Source organism: Pogoniulus pusillus, chromosome 3, assembly GCF_015220805.1.
Source record: "Pogoniulus pusillus isolate bPogPus1 chromosome 3, bPogPus1.pri, whole genome shotgun sequence".
Lineage (NCBI taxonomy): Eukaryota > Metazoa > Chordata > Aves > Piciformes > Lybiidae > Pogoniulus > Pogoniulus pusillus.
Window position 1 is genome coordinate 18,723,487 of NC_087266.1, and position 19,099 is coordinate 18,742,585.

The 19,099-nt window shown below is 45.5% G+C and overlaps 1 protein-coding gene across 4 annotated transcripts in view; it reads right to left on the reverse strand.

The window, feature by feature from the left end:
* The window catches only part of ARHGAP20 (Rho GTPase activating protein 20), a 77,861-nt gene that overhangs the window by 24,453 nt on the left and 34,309 nt on the right, over positions 1–19,099 (reverse strand). For 3 of the 4 annotated variants that reach the window (XM_064171318.1, XM_064171337.1, XM_064171348.1), the window contains 4 exons: positions 13,697–13,867; positions 5,871–6,023; positions 3,545–3,586; positions 2,435–2,519 (listed from right to left, as the gene is read on the reverse strand). In XM_064171318.1, coding sequence (XP_064027388.1) covers positions 2,435–2,519; positions 3,545–3,586; positions 5,871–6,023; positions 13,697–13,867 — 451 coding nt within the window. The remainder of the gene's footprint in view (positions 1–2,434; positions 2,520–3,544; positions 3,587–5,870; positions 6,024–13,696; positions 13,868–19,099) is intronic. The other variant, XM_064171328.1, reaches the window with a different exon arrangement.

The following is a 19,099-nucleotide window of genomic DNA, read 5'->3' on the forward strand; positions in this document are numbered from 1 at the left end:
AGAGCTACAGCAACCACCATGAAATGCCAAGCTTTGTGTTGGAGGAAGTCTTTCCAGAGTTAGATTTCAGCATCTGCCATCTGGTACCAGTACTACTCCTGTACATCTGGGCAATGCTCTATACTTCAGTACCACAGGTTGCTCTTCTGCAGGGCAACACATTTCAAACACACCGAGATTAATGACTACACACCCAGCCCTGCCAGAATGTGGCAGCACCTGCTGCCATCACCTTGCAGATGCAAAATCAAATGGGGACATTTTGACCAGAGTGGTTTTTCCTTGAATCACCACAGCCATGCTGGCTTCACTTCCAAGCCAACAGACAGCTTCTACATATCAAGTAAAAGTTAGTAAGCCATCTTTAGAGACATGCTAGTTTGGCTCAGCTAACAAAACAAGACCACGTAGCTCTTGATCTGCAGCCTGAAGCCTTGGCAGAACAGTTACATGCATGCTGCAGTGAACTGTCCAGGCCCAGAGATAAGGTCTAATAACCCAAAGAAGGGAAGGTGGCAGAGCCAGGATGTAAATGTTCAGTGCCAGTCCCAAGACAGTTTACTATACCCTGCTACCCTGTAGCATATCAATTTTACGCTGGCTGTAGGATGTTCTGGTGAAACATCCTCCTAATGTTGTGCATTTAGAAGAGATCTGAGCTGTACGTCTGTGCATGTCCCAGACAGTAATAAGCTGCCACGGCAATCAAAAGAAAGTAGTGAGAACACTGTGTAACTTGCTTCAGGACAACCATACCATAAAAAATTTAACATTGGCCTGAAGCAATGACATCTGGCTCTCAGGAGTAGGTCAGCACATTTGCATAAGTTTTGCTCTTGGCTAGAATATAATCAAATTGCTTGTGCCTTGTATTCAGCCTTCCCTACCCTCCAAAAATGAAATAATTCTTGGGCATCTCCAGCTGCCACAGCACAGGGATCACGCTGTCATAAAAACTATTTGCATCACAAAGTTTCCAAATGCTCCTCCTCTGGTTTATACCTGATAATAGTTGACTGCAGTGTGTAGTTTCTAGGACTATCAGTAATAGGAAACCATATTTGGCACACAGAATCATAGCATCAACCAGGTTGGAAGAGACCTCCAAGATCATCCAGGCCAACCTAGCACCCAGCCCTAGCCAGTCAACTAGACCATGGCACTAAGTGCCTCAGCCAGGCTTTTCTTGAACACCTCCAGGGACGGTGCCTCCACCACCTCCCTGGGCAGCCCATTCCAATGGCAAATCACTCTCTCTGTGAAGAGAACTTCCTCCTAACATCCAGCCTATACTTCCCCTGGCACAACTTGAGACTGTGTCCCCCTGTTCTATTGGTGGTTGTCTGGGAGAAGAGATCAACCCCCACATGACCTAACTACAGCTAAGAAGAAAAAACACTTTAAAAAACCAAAAAAATCCTGGTACAAGAGTGCAACACCTGAATGTGTGTATGATTTTTGTACACCTGAACATGCCTTGATCTGTAGTTCTGCACTGGAACTACCACAGTTATTGTTATCATTTACTAACATTTGCCTTAGCAGCCTAGCAATTCTAACTATTATAGTTTACCTTAATAATGATTTTTGGGGAAAAAAGAGAGACTTCTTTATGCTTAAGTCTACACAGATACATAATTCCAAGTGGAGATTCTCTGCTGGGCAAAGACCTCCAGGAAAATCTAAATTCAGTGAAAATTCCTCCTGTCCCTGCAAATGCTCTTTAGGCTCCTGGCCATGAAATACAGATCTCAAAAGCAGAGTTAGAAAGGAAGGACAAATGTGCAAGAAGCAAAGAAAGAATGGATGGTTTGTCATCAAATGTTAGGCTCTTCCTAGGGAACTGGCCACACTCAAGAATTTAGTGTAAACTGTTTAAAAATAACTAGTGAAAAAGGTTATCTGTGGATGACCTTTCTTTATGAATTTACCTTATGCCTATAAATTTATCAGCCTCAGTTAGCTGATGAAAAACATGCTTAGGGCAATTTCAGGGTGTCCATATACACAGCTTTGCTACTTGCAATCATTGTAAACAATAAACCACATTGTGACTTTGTGGAGTTGACTGAGGGCAGCTGTGGGTTTAGATCAGTTTTACCAGCCCAAAAAGGGTACATTGTACTGGCATTTCTGAAGATGCTTATGTGTAAGTTCCGCTAGAGGTGCTTCTGGAGGTTTCACACTGTACAGTCTTTAGTTTGTGTGCCAGAATCAGTATTCCTTACCAAGCACACTGTCTCCAAAACGGAACTCATGTATTAAACACAGGAAATAAACACTTCAGAGCTGCCTATGCCAAGTCTTAAAGGGGCTGGATCCTTAAGGAGGTTACAACACAAAGGAACCCTCCCAATATCCAAGGAGTTCAGAGGTGACTAGCACTCACAGCTGATGTGGCTTTAGACCCCAGTTTAGCCCTTAGAGCACTTACATATGCACAAGTTCCCACGTCCTTTGCAATTATCTTCAGAGGAATGCTTTTCGGGTAGTCTTTTTCTTTCTCTTCTCTTATTCGACTAACACAACAAGTACAAAACAAGTACATTTTTAATATGGTAAACAACATAGCAAGGCAGAGATTTAAACCACAGTCGAGCAGGAATTATATAAGAAGCTGTTCACATATGTACCGCAGTAGAAAGATCTCTGATGAAGGAGTTCAGTGGTATCAGGAAGGGATGCTGACTGTTCCCCCCAGTAATTCCCTGTTGTGTTAGAGCTCACTGCAGACATCAGAGTAAGCAGCAGAGATACTGCATTTTAAACAAATCAGGCTAAAACTACCCATTATTGTGTCACCTTAGCCTGCACTACAGGCAGACTGGTGTAACTGGGGATGTAACTTGATGCTACTGGATGGGATGAAACTGGAAGGAGTTAAATCCCATTGTACAGAGCAGTTCAAAGGACTGGACAGGAGAAGAGCAAGGTAGAAATCATACCCAGCAAGAAAGATTCAAACAACTCCAAGAACTCTGAAGAATCTGATAAATACATAAACCTCAATCAGTAGACTTAGGTGATCAGAAAACAAACCCACTAGTAGCAGTTTTCTGTCCATAGACTGAAATAAAGCAGCTCTATTTACACAATCCTCCCACCATACTCTCCAGCTTGGGGTACATTTTGTAAGACGAAAATAAAGCCAAACATGTGCAGCAGACAGATTAGAACAGAAGTTCATGAGCTGGGCTTGCTTAGATGCCATCACCATGGAAAGAGCTCCACACTCAACAAGAGTGACACAGGCTCCTACAGCTGGATAGGGAAGGGACCACCTGAGACAGGAATCATTCCAGTTTTGTGCTGAGCCAAGTTCAGGTACAGGGAAGCGTTTCCCTTCTTGACTAGTGATCGTTGCACGAAAGGCACATACAGTGCTGTATGTTCTGCAGGGAGGTGATATGAGATGGATTTTTTATTTAATACCACTTTAAAAGAGCTTGTCTATCATGATGGCATAAGCACCACAGCTTGGGAATTACTGGTCTAGACAACTGGGACTCTTCCCATGGTCATCAAAGACTGTATAGTAAAGTACCTTTGTAAAAAAGACAGCCATGTTTCCTTTTGTTCTGCAGACCTGCAAGAATTCCAGAAAAACAGTGACAAATCAGCCATCATTCTAATATCAAAATAGCTCCTGTACAAACCATGGTAGAATGAACTGCTTCTTACTTGCAATTCGCATAAATACTTACAAGAAAACCAAAAGTTTTTTTCCTAGATTTGAATAAAAAAAACTATTTCCCTCCAAAATCAGCTGCTGAAAAACCTTTGACTAAGATCACAAGTCCCAGTTACTAATTTTTTGTCACAGAATTTAAAGCTTTACCACTGAATGAACTTTACCAGTGAGTTTTGCAGTAGGAAATGGGTTGAATTCTTGAACTAACGTTCAAACAGAAGAGGAGGTCGCTTTAAGACACAAGATTAATTCAAAACTTTAAAAGTATTTCCTCAGGTATGTAGACTTCTTTCCACTGTCACTCACAGAATAGAATCATAGAATCAGTCAGGGTTAGAAGGGACCACAAGGATCATCTAGTTCCAACCCCCCTGCCATGGGCAGGGACACCCTACCCTAGATCAGGCTGGCTAGATCCTCATCCAGCCTGGCATTAAACACTTCCAGGGAATCAGCCTCATCCACCTCCCTGGGCAACCCATTCCAGGCTCTCACAATTCTCATGGTGAAGAACTTCCTCCTCACGTTCAGCCTGAACCTACCCATCTCCAGCTTCACTCCATTCCCCCTTGTCCTGTCACTCCCTGATATCCTAAAAAGTCCCTCCCCAGCTTTTTTGTAGGCCCCCTTCAGATACTGGAAGACCACAATAAGGTCACCTGGGAGCCTCCTCTTCTCCAGACTGAACATTCCCAACTCTTTCAGTTTGTCCTCACTCTTGTTATTCGCTACTTGGTTTATAACCACATCACAACATACACAAAACCCACAATGAAAAATGGTCTCATTGTACTTGGTAGAGCTTAACTTTGAACACTTTAAGGCTTATCTCGTTTATCTTTATCCCATTTATATGCTATTCAGGATACAAAACTGCCCAGTTAAATGTAGCTAATAACAGGATAGTGCAAGGAATTTTGATTCATCTTTCTTTTGACTTAAATCCTGCCACAGATGGGGTAACTGCTACTCCCACTGCTGCTTCTGCAAATCGAGTTCTTCACATTTTAAGAGAACGACAAATCCACTGAGTGATGCTGTGCAGAGAATGCATTTTACAAACATTTAAAATGTGACTCTACTTTGGCTGCTTCAGTTCTGCCAGCTTTGCACCTATGAACTTATACATGGTGGTTTATGTTTTTTCTGTGCAGCTTCAAACATAATCTAACTTCTACAGAACCTCTGACTTTGTTCTGACTGACAGCTACTTTCTGACAGCTATAAAGAGCAATACACTGTCTCTCCATCTGAGATCATGTCGCTTTGCAACAGTTCAATTGGAAATCAATAGAAAATTTCAGCTTTGTTTCAGGACTATTAAGTGAAAAAAAGACATAAAGAGCACAACCAGCTTAATAGAGAGCAGTTTGTGCACAGCATTCTCTTTGGATACAGCCAATGTGACATGCAAATTATGCATCAGCTTTTGCTCCCTGTTGGTAAAGAGGAAAATGCATTTTCCAAGACCCAGACAATTTACTGCAGCTAAGCAGCTGGCATTTCAGGGCGACTGTGCCCTCCCTCCCTTATCCAAAGTGACGACAGAGCCCTCCTGCTGAGAGTAAAATTAGCCTAATCACTGAAATTACCTCTGTAGCCCTTGTGTCCTACAGTCAATGCTGCAAAGACAGACCAAAAATCTTTCTCTTTATTAAAATGCAGAGGTTCTTGTTTAAGAGGAAGTTTGACTATTTTCTCTGGCATAATTAAATTAAAAAGACAGAAATAGGACAAGGTCAGTATTTCACTGTATGTTCCCTGCTACTTCCAATACAATCTCTTTTGTCTAGAAGTGTTCTATGAGAATCTCTTTGATCCTTTCATTAGCTTGACTATTTATTTAATAATTAGCCAAGATGTTTGTCAAGTTATATAAAAAAAAACAATGAAAAAGAATTTAAACTGAGCAAGGTTGCAGCACTGATAGTGCTTTGCCAAATCGTGTATTTCCTCCAATTTTCAAGTGATAAGTGAATATCACTGCCACATTTGCAGAAACAGAATATGAGGCATGGAGGGTAAATGACCTGCTCACAGCAGTAGAAGAAACTGGTTTAAGAAACAGTACATTCCTGATTCCCATGTTCACTGGTGCCGAAATGAACCCTTGATAGTCTCATTACCTGTCAGCCTGAAAACATTTAACTTGATAAGTAAAGCATCTCTCAGTTCTTACCTGAAGTTTGCCACACAGTTTGTGGTAGGCCAGCCCAAAACAAAGGACCTCTCTGGATCTGTGCTGCCCTCACAGACTTCTTCTGTGCAAAATGCTGTCCACATCTCACAGAGACGTGCTTGGCACTTAAGTTTGAAATGAGAGTGCGACCTGCTGGCAGAAAGTCAGAGGTATGTCACACACACGAAAACACAGCAAGGCAACTTAACTCAGTTTCTTCTTCCTTCAGCCACTTGCATTGGAGCTGATTGAGAAGCACTTCTGCTTTAACTAAAGAAAACTATGTTTCACTTGGGTTGTGTATAAAAATATACCCATTTCTCATCTAAATGGGATCAACATGGGTTGCTTTTAGCAGCCCTGGATGTCACCCTTCCTAGGGGAAAACTGCCCACGTCTAGAGCTCCTCTCAAATCTCATCATGAGACAAAGATTGCCAGTTGTGTGGGACTCTCCTTTCAGTGACTTTAATGGTATTGGTGAGTACACAGTGTATGTGGATTGCTTAGCTCCAGGGTCAACAGCTGTAGTGAGTTTAAGCAGTGACAACTAGTACTGGCAAAGTTAGTCCAGCTCTACAGCAATGCAGCAGCCTCTCACTTCAAGGCAACTTTGGACTTAGAGGCCTTGCAGACTGAATTACCTGAATTGTCCTCAGCCAGCAGAGAAAGGCTGGAGGAAAAGTGCCCCTCCCCTGAAAATGTGTTGCCCTTCTGATCCAAGGAGCGCAAACACGAGCATGTTAGTTCATCACTGTTTCGCAGATAGGGATAGGGACAGTGCCTGGCACCGTGGTGATCAGTGCTCCATAAATGAACACATCAGGGGAGCTGTTTCTTAGAGCTTTGATACACATGGGCTACCTTCTCTGAGATTAGGCTCGTTTACACCGCACCTGATTTAGGATAGACTGAACTAATAGAGCCTGAAACATAGAATCATAGAATCAACCAGGTTGGAAGAGACCTCCAAGATCATCCAGTCCAACCTAGCACCCAGCCCTAGCCAGTCAACTACACCATGGCACTAAGTGCCTCATCCAGGCTTTTCTTAAACACCTCCAGGGATGGTGGCTCCACCACCTCCCTGGGCAGCCCATTCCAATGCCAACCACTCTCTCTGGCAAGAACTTGCTCCTAACATCCAGCCTATACCTACCCCAGCACAACTTGAGACTGTGTCCCCTTGTTCTATTGCTGGTTGCCTGGGAGAAGAGACCAACCCCCATCTGGCTACAATGTCCCTTCAGGTAGTTGTAGACAGCAATGAGGTCACCCCTGAGCCTCCTCTTCTCCAGGCTAAACAACCCCAGCTCCCTCAGCCTCTCCTCACAGGGTTTGTGTTCCAGGCCCCTCACCAGCTTTGTTGCCCTTCTCTGGACACGTTCCAGCACCTCAACATCTCTCTTGAATTGAGGGGCCCAGAACTGGACACAGTACTCAAGGTGTGGCCTGACCAGTGCTGAGTACAGGGGAAGAATAACCTCCCTTGTCCTGCTGGCCACACTGTTCCTGATGCAGGCCAGGATGCCATTGGCTCTCTTGGCCACCTGGGCACACTGCTGGCTCGTCTTCAGCCTACTATCTCCCGGTACCTCCAGGTCCCTTTCCTCCTGGCTGCTTTCCAGCCACTCTGTCCCCAGCCTGTAGCGCTGCTTGGGGTTGTTGTGGCCAAAGTGCAGAACCCTGCACTTGGCCTTGTTAAATCTCATCCCATTGGCCTCTGCCCACCCATCCAGCCTGTCCAGGTCCCTCTGCAGGGCTCTCCTACCTTCCAACAGATCAACACCTGCTCCTAGCTTGGTGTCATCTGCAAACTTACTGATGCTGGACTCAATCCCCTCGTCGAGATCATCAGTAAAGATATTGAACAGGACTGGGCCCAGTACTGATCCTTGGGGAACACCACTAGTGACATGAAAGTACTTGAACCTTTCAGCTTTCAAGAGGACAGAGATGAACTTGCAGCACTGTGACTATCATGAAGTTTCCATCTGACACTGTGCTAAGAGCTGTAGTGGGGTAGTGCACTACTAATAACCCAGCAGTATTTATCAGCATGGTGGCCATCAGTCCATGTTGCACCTGGCAGAAAGGTGCACTTCAATTAGATTGACATAAAATACTGTAAAATACCATCTCAAGTTTGCATATTTTTTAAACTAAAAGCTAACCACCATGGCCAGCTAAACTAAGCTATTGTGTTTCCTGGTCAGCTGTACAATTCACCTCTTTGGTCTATGTTGTTTTGCTAACTCATCTAAGAGAAAAATGAAGTACAGGAGAATGTTTGAATATGCTCATCAACAAATGAGTTTATGATGCCACAAGTAAGATCTGTCAATGATACATAAATAACTGTAACAAACTGGGTACAGAATGAACTGTGAAAAAGTGGATTTACCAAAACATAAAGCTGTGAATTGTAATGTAGATGCTAATAAATATATGCCTGGTTTGACTCCATCAAATCAACCTGTTGAGCTTCCCTTTCTCCTCAATTTCTTTTTCCCTACTAGCCAGTACTGTGAAATCTCTACATGCTGTTTCACTCTTCTAACATTCACAGTTCATAAAGCCAGACATGTACAGCGCCAGTAGCAGGTGTCAGCAGGGTGTTGGCAGAAGCACAAAGATGTTCTCCAGTAATGCTTGATGTATATTCTTACCCCATTTCCCATGCCTAGTCACAGCTCTCAGCTATTACCAGTATTCAAGTGGCCTGGTTTCCAGAGGCACTGAAACAGTAGCCTTCATTAACACCCAAAGAGCCTGAAGTATAATTCTGTCTTTATCTGCCATGTCCTTTATGCAATTCATGGGTTTGTGAATTATAGGTCTTCTGTTTAAGTGCCAGAGCATTACCTCTAGAAATTAATATATCCCTGATGACTAAGCTAGAATGTTTTGGTGAGAAGAACTAGATTACAGGCTGTGAAAGGAAAACAATGGTGATGTCTACTTCGCTCACAGTCTTGCTGAACAAGAAATGAAAACATTAGATAGCACTCTCACCATTTTCTCTCTCGCTTGGGCTGCTGACTGAGCTGCATCTCTCTAACACACCTTCCACTCACCTTTGCTTCTTAATCTCTTGGCCGAACCTCCATTCTTCCTTGGGACTGGGGTCAGGTTGAAAGGGGCATGGGGAAGGTGCAGGGGTGGTTGAGAGCCCCTCCTGGGGACTCAGGTTTCTGAGAGGGGAGTTGTGTTTCTGTATCACCTTTTACCTTGTATATTTCTGTCTATAACTGTATATACTGTAAATAGCTGCTTGTATATTGTGCCAGCTGTAAATACAAGCTTCATTTATATTCCCAGAGCCGACTGATTCTAGTCTGGGTGATTCCTAAAGTGTGGGGGGGCAGGGAGCACCCAAACCATCACAGCATGTACATGTTACAAAGGAGAAGGAGGAAGTATTTCTGTGCGCTCCCCACACAAAAACTCATGTGAAAAATATTGACCCTAGAGATATTTACTATGTCAAATAACAACACATACTTTCTGTAAGAAATCTAACCAATATGCAGGAAACAGTATAACATTTTCAATATTTAGTATTGGTTGAGAGAGAAAACCTCTTTCAATTAATTCATTTATGATTTAGTCCTGACATGAAGGCTGTAATGGACAGGGCAGCAGAGAGAGAAGCACAGCCTGTGAGTACTATTCTTTATAAACTCGTCCAATGCACAACCTGAAACGTTAAGTCTACATTTCAAAACTTATTAGAAAGTAGCAGAAAACAAACCTAGAGGCACCTAGTCCAAAGGCATTTATAATGAGCAGTTGTAGAGAGAACTTATCCCACGCAAACGGCCGTGGGAGCAATGCTAACTCACAGAATCACAGAATTAACCAGGTTGGAAAAGACCTTTGAGATCATCGAGTCCAACCTATCACCTAACCCTTCTAATCAATTAAGCCATGGCACTAAGTGCCTCATCCAGTCTCCTTTTAAACACCTTCAGGGACGGTGACTCCACCACCTCGCCAGACAGCCCATTCCAATGGCCAATCACTCCTTCTGTGAAGAACTTCTTCCTAATGCCCAGCCTAAACCTGCCCCGGTGCAGCTTGAGACTGTGTCCTCTTGTTCTGTCACCAATTGCCCTGGAGAAGAGACCAAGCCCCACCTGGCTACAACCTCCTTTTAAGTAGAGATGGCAATGAGGTCTCCCTTGAGCCTCCTCTTCTCCAGACTGCACAACCCCAGCTCCCTCAGCCTCTTCTCATGGGGCTTGTGCTCCAGCCCCCTCACCAGTCTTGTTGCCCTTCTCTGGACACGTTCAAGCACCTCAACATCTTTCTTACATTAAGGGTGTGCTAGTTTGAAGCACAATAGAATGTTTTGGTAAAAGAACTAGATAACAGGCAGTGAAATGAAAACAATTGATGTCAACTTCTCTCACAGTTACGCTGAGAACTCTGGGAAGAAGAAAGACTTTTTCTCCATTTTGTCTTTCCTTCTGCCTTTGCCTTCAGACCTGGTCACATCTCATTAACCTTGCTCCTACTAACCTTGCTCCCTAACCTCTTGGCTGCACCTCTCTTCTTCCTGAGAACTGGGGTAAGGTTAAGAGGGGCCGGGGGCTCATAACTGGACACAGCACTCAAGGCGTGGCCTAACCAGTGCTCAGTACAAGGGCAGAATGACTCCCCTGGTCCAGCTGTCACACCACTGCAGATAGAGGCCAGGATGCCTGTACCTTTGAGCAGGAACTCAGTGTTGTACCAGGGCTTACCTAGCAAGCTCAGAGGACACATGATACTTGCTGCTCTCTTGTACCCCTTTGCTTCTCATATGAAGTCTATGCTTGAGATCTCTTTGCAGTGACTGTCCACATGCAGCTGAGCTGACAGCAGTAGTGTTAAGCTTACCCAAGGTAACTTAGGTGTTCACATGCCTCAAGCTGAAAACCTACTCAATGCAAAAGAGTATTACGAAATTTTAGCACCTTTATAGGGAATAATTCTAAAGTTAAGTCAGATTCAACTGTATCATTAATTCTGTATTGCTCATCTGCTGCCTTGCTTTTGCATCAGCTATTAAAAAGTCAGCAACAATCAACACTCAGGGCCACATAGTAACACACTTTGCTCACATTTTCCTTCTAGGAATCAGTAAGAGTATTTTAATGTGAGATAGCTTTAAATATGGTGATTTTTAAGTAGTATTCATTAGTGACAGCTCTGATGCTTTAATTGCTGGCAGGGCAGCTGCAGAGAGAACATTCCAATTAGTTGTTTAAAATACATGAAGTAATATCACTCAAAATACTATTTTTACCATTTCTATCAAAGACTTCGCCCCCCTTCCCTCTTCTTTCACATGCAGAAGCACAATCTGTTCTCTTCCACCTTCTTGAAACACTGCAGACTCTTCACTGCATTAAATCAAATGCTGTAAGAATCGTTAATGCTACCTGGGGACCAGATTTTGGAGTGGTTACACTGTGTCATGCTTTACTATCCAAACAGACCCACTGGGACCCAGCCAAACCTGCAGTAATGTGCAGCTCGGCTATGGGTTCTGACATTGTCTCTGCTCAGCATGTTAACCATGGATGGAGAGATACCTCTCTCTCAAATTCAGTCTTCTACAGTTTCAGAGCTAAGCTAGCTGAATAGCCAGTTGACAGAGTGAGAGATCCCACACAGCACAATTTGTCTCAACCACTTTTGACTCTCTTTCAGTGTCAGGTGAGTTTGCTTCAGTTTTCCCTCGGAGACTTTTAGAGGACAACAGAAATCATCATAGAATCATAGAATCAACCAGGTTGTCAAGGTCCCTCTGCAGGGCTCTCCTACCCTCCAACAGATTGGCACCTGCTCCTAGCTTGGTGTCATCTGCAAACTTACTGATTCTGGACTCAATGCCCTGGTCCAGATCACCAGTACAGATACTGAACAGGACTGGGCCCAGCACTGATCCTTGGGGAACACCACTAGTGGCTGCCAACTGGATGTGGCACCATTCACCACCACTCTCTGGGCCCAGCTCTACAGCCAGTTCTTGACCCACTTCAGAGTGAATCTGTCCAAGTCATGGGCTGCAGCAGATGGTGTCAGAGGCCTTGCTGAAGTCCAGGCAGACTACATCCACAGCCTTCCCCACACTCACCAGGCAGGTAACCTGATCATAACAGGAGATCAGGTTGGTCAGGCAGGACCTGCCCTTCCTAAACCCATGCTGGCTGGGCCTGATCCCTTGGCCATCCTGTAGGTGCTTTGTGTTGGCACTCAAGATGATCTGTTCCATGACCTTGCCTGGCACTGAGGTCAGGCTGATAGATCTGTCTTTTCCAGACAGATCTTTTCCTCCGCCCACAAGAACAAGGGCAGGTGATCTTCAGGCAGCCTCCAGCTGCTTAAAGAATAATAAATCAAACTCTTCTTCCTGAGTGGGTGGTCTATCACAGATGCCAACCAGGGCGTCAGCCTTGTTGGCCTTCCTCCTAATTCTTACCCATAGGCACTCAACCTGATCATCTTTAATCTCTACTTCCATGATGCCCAGAGCCTCCCCGATATATAGGGCCACTCCTGCACCCTTTCTCCCTTGTCTGGCTCTAGGTAAGTTGCAAATATTTAACATATTTAACATTTCAAAGCATAAATTAGGTGAGGTGAATACCATGCTATAGCAAGGCACAAGCATAAATAAACACAGTAGCAATGCTTTTACTGCTACTGCTAGCAGAACAGCCATCTATCCCCTCAATATTTTTATGTTCACCACCCACCCATAGTGGAATACATTATGGGTAAAATATCCTCTGTGTTGTCACACCAAATCAAGTAAGGGAGTTCAGCCGGAGGGGAGTTATGCTTACTGTGTGTGATTCAAATGGACACAGCTCAGATTTCTACAGAAAACACAGATTTAGTCTGGCTTTTCTCAGAAGCCTCTGAAACAATTGCTTAAGCAAAAAGACACATTGCAAAAGCCTAGGATTCACATCAAGACTTACCACCTGTGAAACCACAAACACACTGCCTAGCAGAGAATGAAGCTGCATCAAGATTTTTTTAATTATTACTTCCCACAACCCATAACAACAAGTGAAAGCACCCTCTAAAATTGCCATAGACCACAAATGCTGCATGCAGCTGGCATGCTAGACAGAGCCTGTAAATCTGATTTAATTGTGAATGGTAGAGTGAACAATCAGAGCTCAGCAGCAAGCCTGATTACACATGAGCACTACTCAAACTGCTCAGCATTGCTTTCTTTCCCCTTCTTCTTCCCCTTCCTCTTTCTTGTTGCCTTCTCCTTCCCCATGCTCCTCTTGGCACAGCACAACCTACGGACATGGACACCGCAATAACTCCTGCAACCTCCATTTTTATACAGCTGCTTGTCACTGCTGTGAATCAAAGCAGCATCCAGGTAAGCACTAAGATCCCTAACTCCTCTGCCACACAGCCACTGGTGCTATGCACACCCCACAGATCTGAAGATGAACTTTCTAAAACACTACAGTCAGTTGAAGGCAGAGTGACAGATATAGTTAAGCACCATGAGTCTTTTCTATGACACTGTGCTCCCAAAGCAGAGAAGATGATACAATACAACCAATACATCCAAGAGAACATCTGATACTTCTCTAAGGTATTGTGTCCTGCAATTCCTCTATGGCTATGGAGTTTTCAAAGGTGCCTGGAGAAGTCAAGTACCTGATTTCCATTGGTCAAATAAAAAGCTTCCTTATGATTTAGGGAAAATTTGCTACTAAAAAAAAACATGATGGAAATCCGTGCTATGCTCTGCCAAGAAAAAGGGCTGCCTTGTAGGAAGAGTGCCTGACATGTGATACTCACTTGGACTTGGCAACAACCAGAAGGTCTGTGAAAAGGAAAAGGTGTCGCTCCTGGGTCTGCAGACCTGTCTTCAGCTGCACATGCCCGTCCAGGATGAATGTTCGGTTGTGGCACATGAAAGACTGCACAAGGGGACATGCCTCTGGGCTGATGGGAGAGAAGCAGCCTTCCCTGTGAATGGAAATAAAAGGAACAAAGGAAAGCAAATCAGCAACTTCCCATTCCCACTGCTAAAATGTGATTTATTTGACCACAGTTCAGTGACAGGTGAGAGGCACAATGAAGATAATTCAGCAGTCAGATTCTGGCACAAAATCTCTTAAGGTCTGTCCTCTCTGAGTCTTTTGTAACCCAAGCACATGGACAGCATTTAGGAAAGGACAAAAGTTCAAATGTAGCCCTCTCCATTTCATCTATTTGTACTTGTCTTTCTGTAGGTTCTCCATAAAGAGAGAAGAGACATATGCATAGTTAATAGCTAACTTCACACCCATCTTGTGGAGGACTCATATTTGGGGTCAAAAGCAATTGACAGAAAACATTCAGAACCAAGGACAAACATAAGGCACAAGTGAACCTCACCAGATGCAGACTATGTACTAGATGCAACACAGAAAGAGGCTACTCAGCCTCTCTCTTCTGGTACATAATCTACATGCACTGAAGCAAGCTCCTGTCATGGGGTTTCACTGTGTGCCTGGAACACAGCTAGCTCATCTGTGGCTGTCACACGTAGCTGCTGCTGGATAATTCAAACCCAGGCCTATGGGGTAAAGATCAGGCTCTCTCCTGGATGATGCTGATCTTTGCTAAGGAGGCTGCAGTAGATGGTTACTGATGGTGGAGACATGATTCCTTCAACCCCTCCTGATCTAACTGTTCTATATGAAATAGTTGAATAATTATTGAGGCTGAAATGAGATTTTCTCCATCATAATGATCAGCTCAATTAGGATATACCCAAGTTATCTCTAGTATCTGAGCCTTGATAGCAGATGCCTATTTATACAACATTAAACTGGTCTGAGAGAAGGACAATCCCTCTTCCTTTAGGGCTCTCTAGAAGCTGGTTTCAGGTCAGGATCTCCTTTAGAAAGTTAGAGATATGGCTTCAAATTCTCATAGGTGGGTGACAGAAGTTGTCTTGGGTTCAAATGCAAGTTCCCAGAGACTCTTATAAATTTGGTAGACCCAATGACAATTTATAGAATTTATAGAGTGCCCTCCCCTCCTCCCCCTCCTTTCCCCAAAAGACAGGGAGAGAGATAAAAGGTAGGGACACCCCAATAAATCAATCTCACTCGATTTGGAAGTTAAAAAGGAAAAGTTTAACAATAACTTAGAAAAAGGGATTGGAGGTAGGGGAGTTTACAAAGGATAAGGAAGGGAAAACAGCAAAATACAAAACAGGGATGGATACAACCCGAGTAGTGTGATGGTGTCTCTGCCTCGTGGCTGGTATGCAGTATCAGTGTGTGTGTGCGGTCATGAACGCAGGTAGGGAGAAAGAGGGCGAAAAGAGAGGAAGAGACAGGAGAACTCCTGTCTTTTATACCACAGGAAGTGGGGGGAGTGGGCTAACCATCACCTGGAGTGTGGCCCACCCCTGAGGAGGGGCCAAGACCCCTAGGGTCAGGTTCAGGGTCACTCCCCCAGGAGTGTTAACCCTATACATTCCACCCCTTGGTTAGACCACTTCCACCTTCCTAAGAACAGTCTTCTTCTCCAAAGATGGGAAAAGTGTCCATGGGTTAAGAGTTCGTGAAGTCCTTCTTGGTCCCCGGCTGTATCCCAAGGCGATGTGTTCCTCTGGTCCGGTGCAGGTTGCTGAGATGTGAGCAGGGCAGGAACGGAAGAAAAGTCAGTGAATCAGGAACAGTTCTTGTTGGTACTCAGGAAAAGAGTCTTTTCCCTCTGCGAAGAAAACATCAGGAACAGTCTCTTCATGTCTGGCATCAGGGGAACAGGTGTAGATGAGATGGCTGTAGACATCCTCTGGAGGGAAATCAGGAACAGTCTCTCACTGCAGGGCATCAGTGACGAATCAGATGCAGGGTTCTGGTTGGACGCCGTGGTGTGATGCGATGCTGTAGGACTCTGGATAGCTGCTGCTGTCATGTAGGTTCTGTTGGACGCCGTGTAGTGGTGAGGGTATAACTACAAAAAACAACTTGTAACCCCTTATGAACTATAATACAAGTATTGCACAACTATGATACAAGTATTGCACAACTATGATACAACTATTATACAACTATAATACAAGATAACCTGAAATATCTGGAACACATGGAATCAACTCTGAGATTTCAAAACCTTTTCAGCTAAAGAGAGGTTTCTCTGAGGGACACACTCGATAACACCAGTTTCCATCATCACCCAGTATGTGTGACCAGGACCCTCTGCAGATACCACCCCTTTGATAGGTTTTCCCCCACCAGAGGCAGGAGCAACCCACACAGTCTTTCCCAGTAGATTCCTTTCACAGACTACAGGAACTCCATCTCCCTCAACTATGGGCAGTAGGGCAGACTGAGCAGGACCAGCTCTGTTAACTGATCCCCTGCTGTTCACCAGCCAAGTGGCTTCTGCAAGGTGCTTCTCCCAGTTTCTGAGAGTTCCACCTCCCATAGCCTTCAGGGTGGTTTTCAGCAGACCATTGTGTCGCTCAATCTTTCCTGCAGCCTGTGGGTAGTATGGGATGTGATAAACCCATTCTATCCCATGCTCTTTTGCCCAGTTGCTTACAAGGTGGTTCTTGAAATGGGTCCCATTGTCTGACTCAATTCTCTCTGGGGTTCCGTGTCTCCACAGGATGTGGCTCTGCAGACCCAGAATGGTGTTACGGGCAGTAGCATGAGGTACTGGGTAGGTTTCCAGCCACCCCGTGCTTCCCTCCACCATGGTTAACACATACTGCTTGCCACTACGAGACCGAGGCAGAGTGATGTAATCAATCTGCCAGGCCTCCCCATACCTGTACTTTGACCACCTTCCCCCGTACCACAAAGGCTTCATGCGCTTGGCTTGCTTTATGGTGGCACAGATGTCACATTCATGGATAACCTGAGTTATGGCCTCCATGGATATGTCCACGGACCTGTCTCGGGCCCATTGGTATGTGGCATCTCTTCCTTGGTGACCAGAAGAGTCATGTGCCCACCGAGCTAAGAACAGTTCACCTTTGTGCTTCCAGTCCAGGTCAATCTGGCAGATGTGGGCAGCCTGGTCAGCTTGGTGGTTATGCTGCTGCTCTTCAGTGGCTCTGCTCTTTGGGATGTGAGCACTGATGTGGCGGATTTTAACTGGCAGTTTGTCCAGGCGTGCAGAAATGTCTTGCCAGAGATCAGCAGCCCAAATAGGCTTCCCTTTTCTCTGCCAATCATTTCTCTTCCACTCCTTCAGCCACCCCCATAAGGCATTTGCTACCATCCATGAGTCAGTGTAGATGTATAGCATTGGCCACTGCTCTCGTTCTGCAATGTCCAGGGCCAGCTGGATGGCTTTCACCTCAGCATACTGGCTGGATTCGCCTTCTCCATCTCTTGCCTCTGCAACCCTGCGTGTAGGGTTCCAGACGGCAGCCTTCCATCTTCGCTTGCTGCCTACCAGGCGGCAGGATCCATCTGTGAAGAGAGCATATGCCTTTTCCTCCTCAGGAAGGTCACTGTATGGGGGGGCTTCCTCGGCACGGGTCACTGTCTTCTCTTCTGCTGGCTTTCCAAAGTCAGTGCCCTCTGGCCAGTTGGTGATGACCTCCACAATGCCTGGACGTTCGAGAGTCCCCATCCTAGCCCTCTGAGTTATCAGAGCCATCCACTTACTCCAAGTGGCATCTGTGGCATGGTGCGGAGTCGAACCCTTCCCTTTAAACATCCAAGTCAGGACCGGAAGCCTTGGAGCTAAAAGGAGTGGTGACTCCGTCCCAATCACCTCAGAGGCAGCTCTAACTCCCTCATAGGCAGCTAGGATTTCTTTCTCTGTGGGGGTATACTTGGTCTCTGAGCCTTTGTACGCCTTGCTCCAGAACCCGAGTGGGCGGCCTCTTGTCTCATCAGGAGCTTTCTGCCATAGGCTCCAGCTAGGACCATTCTCACCGGCTGCTGTGTAGAGAATGTTCTTAATCTCTGGGCCGGTTCGAACTGGTCCCAAGGCCATGGCATGGACCACCTCTCGTTTGATCTGGTCAAATGCCACCTGCTGCTCAGGTCCCCACTCAAAGTTATTCCTCTTTCTTGTAACGTCAAAGAGGGGTTTCACAATTTGACTGTACCCGGGAATGTGCATCTTCCAAAAGCCCACAAACCCCAGGAAGGATTGTGTCTCCTTCCGGTTAGTGGGTTCCACCATAGTGGCCACTTTATTCACCACATCCATAGGGATGTGGCGTCGGCCATCCTGCCATCGAACTCCCAGGAACTGGATCTCTCTGGCAGGCCCTTTCACTTTGCTTCTCTTAATGGCAAAACCTGCATCCAACAGGATATTAATGATCTTCTCACCCTTCTGGAAGACCTCCTCTGCTGTCTCACCCCATACAATGATGTCATCGATGTACTGCAGATGTTCCGGAGCTCCACCCTTCTCCAGTGCAGTCTGGATGATGCCATGGCAGATTGTAGGGCTGTGCTTCCACCCTTGAGGCAGTCTGTTCCAGTGGTACTGGACTCCTCTCCAGGTGAAGGCAAACTGCGGCCTACATTCTTCTGCAATGGGGATGGAGAAGAAAGCATTAGCAATGTCAATTGTGGCATACCATTTGGCCTCCTTTGTTTCCAGTTCATACTGCAGCTCCAACATGTCAGGCACGGCTGCGCTGATTGGAGGAGTCACTTCATTCAGGCCTCGGAAATCCACTGTGAGTCTCCACTCCCCTGTCTCCTTTCGCACTGGCCATATCGGGCTGTTGAAGGGCGAGTGGCTCTTGCTGATGACAAGCTGCTGCTCCAGGCGGCGAATCAGCTGCTGTATGGGTAGCAGGGAGTCTCTGTTGGTGCGGTATTGCCTGCGATGAACTACACAAGAAGCAATAGGTAACTTGACATCTTCCACCTTGTGGGTACCAACCACGGAAGGGTCATCTGACAAGCCAGGCATGATAGACAGCTGCTCTTTGTCTGCAGTCTCTACAGCTGCTATGCCAAATGCCCACTTGTTCCCCTTCGGATCTTTAAAGTACCCTTCCCGGAGAAAGTCAATCCCCAGGATGCAAGGTGCATCAGGGCCAGTTACTATGGAGTGCTTCTCCCACACATTCCCGGTGAGGCTTATCTCAGCCTGCAGCACAGTCAACTCCCGAGACCCCCCTGTGACTCCTGCAATTGTAACAGTATCTGTCCCCCTGTGGCTGGAGGGGATCAGAGTGCATTGGGCACCGGTGTCTACCAACGCTCTGTACTTCTC